Below are 12,563 nucleotides of genomic sequence, written 5' to 3' on the forward strand. Positions count from 1 at the left end.
AAAATCTACGAACAACAAATGCTGGAGAGGGTGGGGAGAAATGGGAAACCTCTTGCACTGTTGGTGGGAATGTAAATTGAAACAGCCACTATGGAGAACAGTATGGAGGTTCCTTAAAAATCTGAAAATAGAATTACCATATATGACCCAGCAATCCCACTACTGGGCATATACCCAGAGAAAACCATAATTCAAAAAGACACATGCACCCCAATGTTCATTGCAGCACTATTTACAATAGCCAGGTCATGGAAGCAACCTAAATGCCCATAGACAGACGAATGGGTAAAGAAGATGTGGTACATACATACAATGGAATATCACTTAGCCATAAAAAGGAACGAAACTGGGTCATTTGTAGAGACGTGGATGGATCTAGAGACTGTCATACAGAGGGAAGTAAGTCAGAAAGAGAAAAACAAATATCGTATATTAACTCATATATGTGGAACCTAGAAAAATGGTACAGATGAACCGGTTTGCAGGGCAGAAAGTGAGACACAGATGTATAGAAGAAACGTATGGACACCAAGGGGGGAAAGCGGCGGGGGTGTGGGGGTGGTGGTGTGATGAATTGGGAGATTGGGATTGACATGTATACACTGATGTGCATAAAATGGATGACTAATAAAAATATATATATCCCCTTCTCTTATACTAATTCAATTTTTTATTAATTTTTAAATATTAACGAATATTAATTTCGTTAATATAATAGAACATACTGTATAATAATAAAAAAAAGGAGAGAGAACAAAGAAGATGAGGAGAATAAGGAAGGATATGGTGAACAGAGGGAAGGAAGGAAAGAAAGATTTTTATAAAACCACCCAGAAGTTCCTCTGAGTTCTGTTTCTTAGTAAATTGTCCTAGATTGAAGCAGGTGCATATAAATAAATAAATAGAAAAACTGATGGTTTTAAGTCTTAATGATCCTTTGTGACTACCTTAAATAAACATACTTTTTCTTTTAAAACAATGAAATATTTTTACATGTATTAGAGCAATAGAAAAAGGTCTGAGCCTATTATTAAGGAATTACTGAATTCTTCTGGATCAGGTTAAAGGTAAAATAATATTAATACATGCTCAAATAGTAACCATTATAATCTTTTTTTCTTTTTTTAAGTAATTCAGACTGGTACTCCATTAAAAATATGTAGGGCTTATTGTTAAAGTAATATATAAACAAAAAGTACAAATATACATAATGTTTCCATGACTATATTTTTAGTTTATTATTCATAGCTACTGTGTATTAATGCATCAAGTAACTATAAGAAAGGGAACTAAAGCTCATATCTGCTTATTCTGATTTGTGATAATAATTTTAAAGAACTCTGGAAACTCAGTGAGTCAATGAGTTAGCCTATAGGGAATTTCTTCTGTACAATTCTGTATTATGTAGGGAGGATTTTCTTCAGCTGTTTTTTTTCCCCCAGACGTTAATCTTCCTTACAAACTAATTGTATTACTTGCATGAGCATAGGAGGAAAATAGCAGAACCGGGCAATTTCTGAGCAAGATTATCTGACATTGCAATAAGTGACAAACTAAAACAGGGCCAAGTGTGAGACATCTGGAATTCAAGCAAATCAAACTTGCTTTAGATCTGCATATTTGTATAATTTAAAGTTATCTAGGAATTCATTTAAGAGGTCATCTGTTTTCACTTAAAAATTGGTTTAGGCTTTACCAGCTAAAGAGCTTAAATTTAGAAGTAGCATTGGACTGCAGTCACGTGTCTCTTATTCTTTGATCCTGCGCAGGATGTCTCAAAAAGCTAGAAGGGTCAGTTCTTTTATTTACAAACGAATAAATTAATCCAGTAGAAAGGATTGCACCACACTTCTCCAACATCTTTAAAGTCCTTGGTTGAAGCAACCGGACGTTATAAAATATTGAGCCCAGCTTCGCAGAAAGTCCCTTCGGTTTCCCTCCCGTCCCAAACCCTTTGCCTCAAAGCCACTGACAGCCGCTGTGAGAGCTTCTAAGAGGTCCAACCACGTTCACATTCCCCGATTTTGGATCTCCGGGACTCGGGAAGGTCGGGGGCGCACCAAAGCTCGGAGCCGAGGGGCGTGGCCAAGAGGCGGGACGAACAGGGCCGGACCAAGCCCCGCCTAACAAAGCGGAACTAGATTTACGTCATTTCTGTCTGCGGCGTTACCTGGGGCAGAAGTGGAGTTCAGGCCAGCGGCGATTGGCAAGTGAAGGGAATGGTGTCTCCTCCCCCTCAGCCGGTACTGCTCCTACTCGTCTTGCCTCTGTGGCCGCTGGGTCTGAGCTTTCTCTGGTTCAGTGTGTTGACGGCCCCAGGTCCTTAAGGTCCCCGCCCTATCCAGCCCTCTTAATGAAGTTTCGTTTCTCTGAAGCCCCCATTGGGCACCTAGCCTCTCGTTTAAAATCTTGGCCAGGATAAACCCCTTCCCCCGCGTTTCCTCTCCTCGCCCTCAGTGAACTCGCGTCCCTCTGGTTGAAAAGAGCTCCCGGCCCATCCTTCGCGCTCTTAGTGCCCCACTCACCGCGCAGATACTGTCTCGTCCACCTTCAGGCCGAGCGGGAAATACTTAACCTACCTCACATGTTTTTCTGGACTTTTTTTCTGTTCGATTCATGAAATGGTTTTCCGTCTTTTCATTTCATTATTTAGAGATGGAAAGGGCAAAATCGTTTTTAAGGAGGAGGCCAAGCAGTTTTTTACCTCTTCCGCTCTTGGTATAAAGGACCACGGAAGAAAAGGAAAAGCGAAATTACAAAATTGATAAAGATCGCGAAACACATTTGTTTACTCAATAAAACAGTAGGAGAAACAAAATGGGAAGCATAGGTTCTAATCCCAGCAAATTAATTTTAATTCTATTTTCAAACTTTTAAATAAGTAAATGGAACTTAGATTTCAAAGACTTACCTTGTAATCTTTTTCTCATGAAGCCTGAATAGATCAGCGGAGCCATGATCTATTATAATAAAAGTTTTTGAATTGGGATAGATAAAAATCTTATCTCTGAATCTGCAAGTGGAACCCGGATGTAAAATCCTCATGACCTGAACAGTGGCTTGATAGTACTTTTTAGTATTTTAGAATTTCTGAAGTGTTTTCACATTAATTTATTTGGAGCCTCATAATAACCATATGACATCAGTATTGTTTTTTATTTAAGGCCAGCAACTGTCCCTACCCCCTTTTCTTCTCTGGACCTTGTCCTTTTAAACTACTCGAAAGACTTTACCCTTCATAGCTAGCAACATCTTAATGTGCCTTAATGTCTCCCATATTTTAAAAAATTTCTTGAATCCATTCCCTCCTTCCAGCAAATAACCCTTATCTCTGCTCCCTGACAGCACTCCAAAGAACCATTTACATATTCACTGTCTCAGCGTTCCCACTTCCTCAGCACAGGCTTTCTTCCTTGCTGCTCCAATAAGCAACTTTAGTTGGCCAAATCTAATTCTTTATCCTCCATTTACTTGACTCTCCACAATTGAGCACTTCTCTTTCTTGAAATGTGTGGAACTTTATCATTCCTCAGTAATGTGACTCATTTCTGAGTCAGGTAATAATTTTGAATACTGGAAAATATTTCATCACTATTTTGTGCTATTCGTAGTGTAATGGTGACCTGCGGAATTAGTCTGCGTTAACATTTTCAAATGCTACTATCTTAAATCTCGACAACCAACAAAACAATAAATCAAGCCCTGATTTGTAACGTTTGTCAATTTCTATAATATAAATACTCCCACACTGGCCAATTTCAAGCTACCAACATGCCTCAGGAACTGGAAAGATATGTGCAGTAGTGCGCCATGATATAGTTTCCACCATACAGACACCAGTAGATAATATGCAGAGACCAGTAGTTCTCAGCCTTGGGTGACTTTGCTCCCCAGGGGACATTTGGCAATGTCTGGAGATATTTTCGGTTGTCACAACTGTGCTACTGCATCTGGTGAGTAGAAGGCAGGGATTCTGCTAAACATCCTATTGTGCACAGAACAACCCTCACAACAAAGAACCCAGCCCAGAACATCAATGGGTCACTGTTGAGGAACCCTGCAATAAAAATAAATAACCACAAGAAAATAAATAGTAGTAAAAAATAGTGTAAGAGAGGAAAAATTTTTTTTCTGTACTCTCAGGTTTGGTGCTTGGAGCCTGCAAATTAAACTGACAAAATACAGATTAACAGGAGAAAAGACATACAAATTTTATTTGATGTTAATATTTTAATTTTACATATATACAGGAAAGGAAGTGAAAACCCAAAGGGGTGCTTAGCCCTTGGAGCTTGTATATTATTTTAACAAAAGGTGATAAATTTGTGAAGTGACAAGACAAAGGGAAAGAGATTTGGGTTTCTAGAGGTGGTAAATTGTGGGAGGGTAAATATTTGGGGAAAGCTCATGGAGGGTAAGGGTTACTTAAGTAAGGCTGGTTTGTGCAGACCCATCTCAGTGCCAGTGATAATGGTTATTTTGTCTCCAGTGATAATGGTTATTTTTCTCCTCCTGGTATGGGAGAGAAGAGGGGGAACACCTTCACACAGGGAAATGTATGTCCTGCTTTTAGGCAGATAAAGGGAGGATAGAGAGCTTTTCCTACATATGTTATTTCTCAATTGCATTAAGCTCAAAATAATCCTTATGCCGAAGTAGCATATTTTGGGGTGGTATATTCGGATCCCCTTCAATAGTAAAGTAATTAGTAAGTGATGAGTCTTGAGTGTGTATTACCTTTATTTTATTTAATTGTAAGCTTAAATAATTTAATTTTAAAATAATGACTGTGTTTAAAAACTCACAAAATTCTCAAAAATTTAAAATTTGGCTCTACTGAACCAAGTCAGCTCTAGTACATTGCCAAACCATGCCAGTCAATTTCCCATATAATTATAGTCGCTCCTGCCTATTTCTTTTACCTTACCTCCCACTCTTCTGTCTCTTCTCTGCACTCCAATGGCACAGTTTTCTTCCTTTCTACCACTTCAACACACCAAGCTCCTTATCTCAAGGCATTTTTTTTTTTTTTTAATATTTATTTATTTATTTATTTATTTGGCTGTGTTGGGTCTTCGTTTCTGTGCGAGGGCTTTCTCTAGTTGCGGCGAGCGGGGGCCACTCTTCATCGCGGTGCGCGGGCCTCTCACTATCGCGGCCTCTCTTGTTGCGGAGCACAGGCTCCAGATGCGCAGGCTCAGTAGTTGTGGCTCACGGGCCCCGTTGCTCTGCGGCACGTGGGATCTTCCCAGACCAGGGCTCGAACCCGTGTCTCCTGCATTGGCAGGCAGATTCTCAACCACTGCGCCACCAGGGAAGCCCTCAAGGCATTTTTATCTTTTGTTCCCTGTGCCTGGAACCCTCTTCTACCATTTTCCCATGGTTCCCTCTTTGCATCATGAAAAGTAGTGTCTCCTAATTAGAGAGGCCTTCCTTGGCTGTTTGTACTAAAATACCCCTTGGTCATTCTTTATTCCTACTCTTTTATCTTCATTGCACATGCACTTCTTTTGGTTTCTACAGCCATATTTTAAATAACATGTTATTCTACTTATTCTTGATTTCTTTTTTTTCTTATTTTTTAAATTAATTTTTATTGGAGTATAGTTGATTTACAGTGTTGTGTTAGTTTCTGCTAATAAAGTGAATCAAAGTGAATCAGTTATACATATACATATATCCACTCTTTTAGATTCTTTTCCCATATACATCGTTACAGAGTACTGAGTAGAGTTCCCTGTGCTATACAATAGGTTCTTGCTAGTTATCTATTTTATATATAGTAGTGTGTATATGTCAGTCTTGATTTCTTTTAGATTTGGCTGTTTTCTGGTAGCCTCTTAAAATATAAAATGAGAATTTAGCTCTCTTACACCAACCATATGTACTTATCTATTTGAATAGGGGAAGGAGAAGCTAAGACAAATAGCTTATTACAGATAACTGTTTAATAAACTGCTCTTTGAAAATTGAACGTCGTAATATGAAATATTTTCCATGTCAATATGTACGTTTACAGCATCACTTTTAATATTCTCACAGGATTCTATTTATGAAAGCATCATAATTTATTTAACCAATTTTCTATTCAGTCAGCCAGCAAATATTATTTATTGATCACCTACTCTTGGCCTACAATTGAGAATGTTTTGGGGAAAATTATGTAATTTGCATGAATTAACACTAATGGTATCTTGTGCTATCATACACACACACACACACACACACACACACACACACTCACATACGTTGCTTTATAGCTTCGATCACTAAGCATTGATAACGGGTAAAACTCACATAAAGTTAATTATTAGAAAGCATATTAAAGACCCACAATAAATATGTCCCATTTTGTCCCAATGGGACAAAAATGTCCCATTTATGTTTAGTTTTTCACTTTTATAAAATCTAGAAGTTATGCACTCTCATAGAATGCTTATAGGTGTAAACTGATTAACATTTTTGAGGACAATTGGCTGTGTCAAAATTTTAGTGTGCATGCTCTACTCTTTTTTTATGAAGTTACGTATATCTGAGCTACATACACATCATAGAAACAAAATCACACAGTATAAAAGAATATACCAAAATAAAATCTCCTTTTCATTCTTAAATCCAGTCCCTTAGTCCCCCTGGTCCCTCCCCAGAGACAATCAGCAGTTTTCTTATATCCCCTTTCAGAGAGAGTCAATGCAAATATATATATGCGTACCTTTTCTCATAACATTTCCACCTCTAAAAATCCATCCAACAGAAATAATTGCACATGTACAAAAATATATGTATAAGGATATTCATTTTGTAATTGTAATAGCAAAAAAACAATAGAAACAATTTGAATGTCCAATAATAAAGAGTAAATAAATTATGACATATCTATACATAGAAATACTGTGCAACTATAAAAAGAATGAGGAAGATCTATATGTATTAACATGGAAAATCTCCAACATAAATTGTTAAGTAAAGAAAGCAGAAAATATGTATCGTTTCATCACATTAATGCAAATAAACAATCCTCTATGGTATGTGTGTGTATATGTATATATACATATATATAGTCCAAATTTAAATATATAAGAAAAGAGCTGGAAGAATCACACACCTATTAATAGAGATAAAGATAACCTTTGAACAGAGGACTGGGCTAGAAGAAATGGGGAATGGGGGATTTTCGCTTTTTACTCTATAGTACTATATTGTTTGAAATTTTTACTACAAGAATGTATATGTGTATTATTTACATAATAACTTTTAGAGTAGATAAATCTAGGTAATGCTATGAATAATTTTGGATTTTAAGCAGAAATGAAATGTTAAATAAGGAATGATATTTATATATTTTTCTAATGCTTTTTAAATATTGCCTGTTTCTTTGGTTATTTGTGAATAACCAGGTAACAGTGTTCTGTATGTTGAACAATGCAAAAGAACATGGACAGAAAATCAAAGTAATGGATTGAAGTGACCACCATGGTTCAAAATTCAGTATAATTATTTTTCTATTTTTTCCTCACATTTGAAAATTAAAATTTTGATACGATTTTTAGTTATGATAAATCTCAGATAGCAAGGTTTTCTTCTGTGTTTATCCCTTTTAATGATAGAAGTAGTGACAGTGTCCTTAAAAATTATTAAAACTGATTATCACACTATTTACAAAGAAAATAAAAAATCTTTTAAGTACCAAATATCATTCCTACTATTATTTATGCTAATAGTTATTTATAAGTTATGAGAGCTTATAATGTTCAGTTATGTTATTTTTTTATCCAGAATAATGCATGTGAATAGTTCTTATATTTGAAAATAGTTTATATTATAATAATAGATACAATATATTGAATGGTTATGATGGACCAGAAACTGTACTAAATGCTTTACCTGTATCATCTGATTTAATCCTCACAATTCTATGAAGTGGGTACTATGCCTCCCCATATTTTACAGATGAGGAAACTGAAGTTGGAATAAGTTAAATAACTTTTATAAGATCACACAATTAAGTATGAGGTAGAATATGATTTAAACACTGGTCTGTCTTACTTCAGACCCAAAGATTTAACCTATATCCGCATGCCTCCTATATTATTAAACCTATTTGAAGAGAAATAAAAAAGTCACAGAGCATTTTTTTCATAGAGCATTTTCTCCTTACTCTTAAAAATTTCAATTTTTGAAACTCAGCAATATACACAGTTAGGAAGAAAACATCTTTAGTTTTAAGCCTCCATGTAAGTTTAAACATCAAAAGAGAAAAACAATTTAAATAAAATATGTAAATAGGTTTTTCTTTCATTTTTCCTTATAAATGACATATCTTTTAGACAGTTTTTCTGTTTGGTCTCTGTCTCTCTAAATATAATGCACATATTAGTAGATGTGTGTTATATATACAGTCCTAAATACTTCAGGACTTCGGGATTTGTAAATCCTTTTAAATTTAGCATTTTACAAGTAACGGTTCAGAATTTTTAAATTTTAAGTAAAATTATATTCACTTAGTTTGGACTATGATAAAGCATCTCAGAACCATGTTGCTACTGCAAGTGTAATGAGTGACATTTATACAATGAAGTATTAATAACTCTGAGATTAAGTAAAATCAATGTTTCTGTGTTCAGTATAGGGCCTTTTTTCCCCTTTTCTTTTTTTGACCATTGGAGCCTTGTGTCCTTTATAAGGTAAACTCAGAGACTTGTGAAATTGAAAGTCTCTTTGGAGTTAATTTATTACAGTGCTTTTATTTTACAAGCAATGAAATGGAAGCCAAAAGATGTTAAGCTATTTGTCCGTGGTTATGTTAAGTAGCGCTGTGAACTAAAACTAAAATACATCTTCAGTCTTTCAGTTCAGTAGTCTTCCTTCCCTGATTATGTGTAAGAAAACTACCAAAAACAACAGGTTACTTGCACATCTTATGTATACCTTGTATTTCCTCTCATTATGTATACTGGAAAATGAATATAATTCCTGTATTAATTTATATAACCTAAATAAACAAAATTCTTGCATTATACTTTTCTGATAGCACTGGGACAATATTGGAAAAGTTTAATTATTTGACCTACTCAATCATTCAATTTTGGATGAGATCCTTTTTAGGATAATAAATGTTTAAGCAGCATAAGTAAGAATTTAGCTTACTCCAGTTTATTTGTGTAGTAAAATACACATAAGATGAAATTTATCATCTTAACCATTATTAAGTGTACAGTTCAGTGGTATTAAATACATTCATAATGTTGTGCCACCATCCATCTCCAGAACTCTTTTCATCTTGAAATTCTATACCCATTAAACAATAACCCTCCATACCCCCTCCAAACTCCCGGCACCTCCATTCTTTCTGTCTCTATGATTTTGACTACTATAAGTACTTCATATAAAGGGAATCATACACTATCTGTGTTTTTTTTTTTTGTTACTGTTTTTCTTTCACTTAGCATAATGTCCTCAAGTTTCATCTATGTTAGTTATATCATATGTCCGATTTCCCTCCTTTTAATGGAAGAATAATATTCCTTTGTATGTATATATTACATTTTGTTTATCCATTCATTGTTAATGGATACATGGTTTTCCACATTTAGCTATTGTTAAAAATGCTACTGTGAACATGGGTGTACAGAGGTCTCTCTTAGAGACCCTACTTTCAATTCTTCCAGGGAAATACCCAGATGTGAATTACTAGATCATATGGTAATTCTATTTTTAGTTTTTTGAGGAATCACCATATTTTTTTCCATAGTGGTTGTACCATTTTTTATTGTCGCTAGCAGTGCACAAGGGTTCCAGGTTCTCTACATCCTTACCAACACTTTTTTGTAGTAATCATCATAATGGGCGTGAGATGTTATCTCATTGCGGTTTTGATTTGCATTTCCCTAATGATTAATGATGTTGAACATTCTTTCATACGATTATTGGCCATCTGTATGTCTTCTTTGGAGCAATGTCTATTCAAGTCCTTTCACATTTTAAAATCAGATTGATTGTTTTCTGTTTTTGTTGTGGTTGTTGTTGAATTTTAGGAGTTCTCCAAGTATTATGGATATTAATCCTTTGTCAGATATATGATTTGAAAATATTTTCTCCCATTCTCTGATTTGCTTTTTTACTCTGTTAATGGTGTCTTTTGATGCACAGAATGCTTAACTTTCATGAAGTTCGCTTTGTCTGTTTTTTTCTTCCGTTGTCTTGTGCCTTTGGTGCATTGCCAAATGCAATGTCGTGAAGATTTTGCCCTATGTTTTCGTTGAAGAGGTTTATGGTTTTAGGTCTTACATTTGTTTTTGATCCATTTTGAGTTAAATTTTGTGTTTGATGATTGATAAGGGTCAAATTTCATTCTTTTGCATGTAAATATTCAGTTTTCTAAGCACCATTTATTGAAAAGACTGTCTTTTTCTCCATTGTATTATCTTGGCATCCTCAATAAAAATCATTTCACCATATATGGGAGAGTATGTTTTTAGGTTCTGTATCTTATTCCATTGATCTAATGTTTGTCCTTATGCCAGTGCCACATTGTTTTTGAATACTGTGGCTTTGCTGTAAGTTTTGAAATCAGGAAGTGTGAGTTCTCCAGCTTTGTTCTTCTTTTTCCAGATTGTTTTGACTATTCTTGGTCCCTTGAGATTCCATATAAATTTTAGAATGGGTTTTTCCATTTCTGCAAAAAAATGTCATTGGGATTTTGATAGAGATTGCACTGAATCTGTAGATTGTTTTGGGTAGTTTTGACATCTTAACAAAGTTAAGTTTTCCAATCCATGAACATGGGATGTATTTCCATTTATTTATGTCTTCTTTAATTTTATTCAGCAATGTTTTGTAGTTTTCAATGGACAGATCTTTCACTTCCTTGGTAAAGTTAATTCCTAAGTATTTTATTCTATTTGGTGCTATTGTAAATAGAACTGCTATTGTAATTTCCTTTCTAGATTGTTCATTGTTAGTGTATAGAAATGCAACTGATTTTTATGTTCTGACTTTGTATCCTGCTACTTTGCTGAATTCATTTACTAGTTCTAAAAGGGCTTTTTGGTTTTTGGTTTTTGGGGTTTTTATGGTGGAATCGTTAAGGTTTTGTACATATAAGATGACGTTATCTGTGAACAGAGATAATTTTACTTCTTCCTTTCCAATTTGGTGCCTTGTATTTCTCTCTCTTGACAAATTACTCTGACTAGAATTTTGAGTATTATGTTGAATAGAAGTGGCAAAAGTGGATATCCTTGCCTTATTCCTGATTTCAGAGTAAAAGCTTTCAGTCTTTCACCATTGAGTATAATGTACACTGTGGAATTTTCATTTATGACTTTTATGTTGAGCTAGTTTCCTTCTATTCCAAGTTTTTGAGTGTTATTATCATGAAAGAGTGCTGAATTTTATCAAATGCATTTCCTGCATCAATTGAGATAATCATGTAGGTTTTTTCCTTACTTCTGTTAATGTTTTATATTATATTGATTGATTTTTTAACACAATCTAATAGGAAAAATAGATAAATAAATGAAATTAATAAAGCTTCAGTAGCCTACAGGAAATACAATACTTAATATCTGAGGTGTGGTCAGGTCAATACTAGTTGAGATCCTAAGAGTATGCCTAGTAGTAGACACAGTCCCTACATCACATGTTAATTCAGATCCTGCTTGAGGCAGACGTTATAGGACTTCATCTTAGGACTTCCATTACATTACTTTCTGATTTGTATATTTTTCTACTAATTGAAGACTCAGAGATTACATCTTGTCATATGACAGCTATCAGATGGGGTAATCCAATGTTCTAAGTGAAAATTCATACATTTCTTTTTTTAAAACAATTCAATTTATCTAAGCTAAAAAAAAGAAAAACCCAAAAGTGATTAACCTATTTCACCCACCCGCCACTGTCTCTCCACCTCTGGAGGTTACCAGTCTGTTCTCTGTATCTATAAGCTTGGTTTTCTATTTACTTATTTTTCTGTTTTTCTTTTTTCTTTTTAGATTTCATATATAAATGGGATCATAATGTATTTATCCTTCTCTGTCTGACTTATTTCACTTAGCATAATGCCCTGAGGTCTGTACATGTTGTCACAAATAGCAAAATTTTCTTATTACTTTATGGCTGAGTTATATTCCATTGTGTATATATTCCACCTCTTTATCCATTCATCAATCTGTGGGACACTCGGGTTGTTTCCATATACCACTGAACTGTTTGGCTATTGTAAATAATGCTGCAATGAACATGGGGTGTATATATCTTTTCAAGTTAGTGTTTTCATTTTCTTCAGGTAAATACCTAGAAGTGACATTGCTGGATCATATGGTAGTTATATTTTTAATTTTTTCAGGAAACTTCACACTGTTTTCCATAGTGGCTGCACAAATTTACATCCTACCAGCAGTGCATAAGGGTTCCCTTTTCTCCACATCCTCACCAACACTTGTTATTTCTAGTCTTTTTTATAATAGCCATTCTAACAGGTGTAAGGTGATATCTCATTGTGGTTTTGATTTGCATTTCCCTGATGATTAAGGATGTAGAACATCTTTTCATGTACCTGT

At 34.7% G+C, this 12,563-nt stretch overlaps 1 protein-coding gene across 9 annotated transcripts in view; it reads left to right on the forward strand.

Annotated features, from left to right (window-relative positions):
- LOC309606433 (protein MFI) overlaps positions 1-12,563 on the forward strand; it is a 175,337-nt gene continuing 162,774 nt past the window's right edge. For all 9 annotated transcript variants that reach the window (XM_082343537.1, XM_082343530.1, XM_082343535.1 and 6 more), the window contains exon 1: positions 1-2,243. In XM_082343537.1, the coding sequence (XP_082199663.1) occupies positions 2,220-2,243 (24 nt within the window). In that variant the 5' untranslated portion in view covers positions 1-2,219. The remainder of the gene's footprint in view (positions 2,244-12,563) is intronic.

This window comes from Balaenoptera borealis (assembly GCF_965194805.1).
Source record: "Balaenoptera borealis genome assembly, chromosome: 11".
NCBI lineage: Eukaryota > Metazoa > Chordata > Mammalia > Artiodactyla > Balaenopteridae > Balaenoptera > Balaenoptera borealis.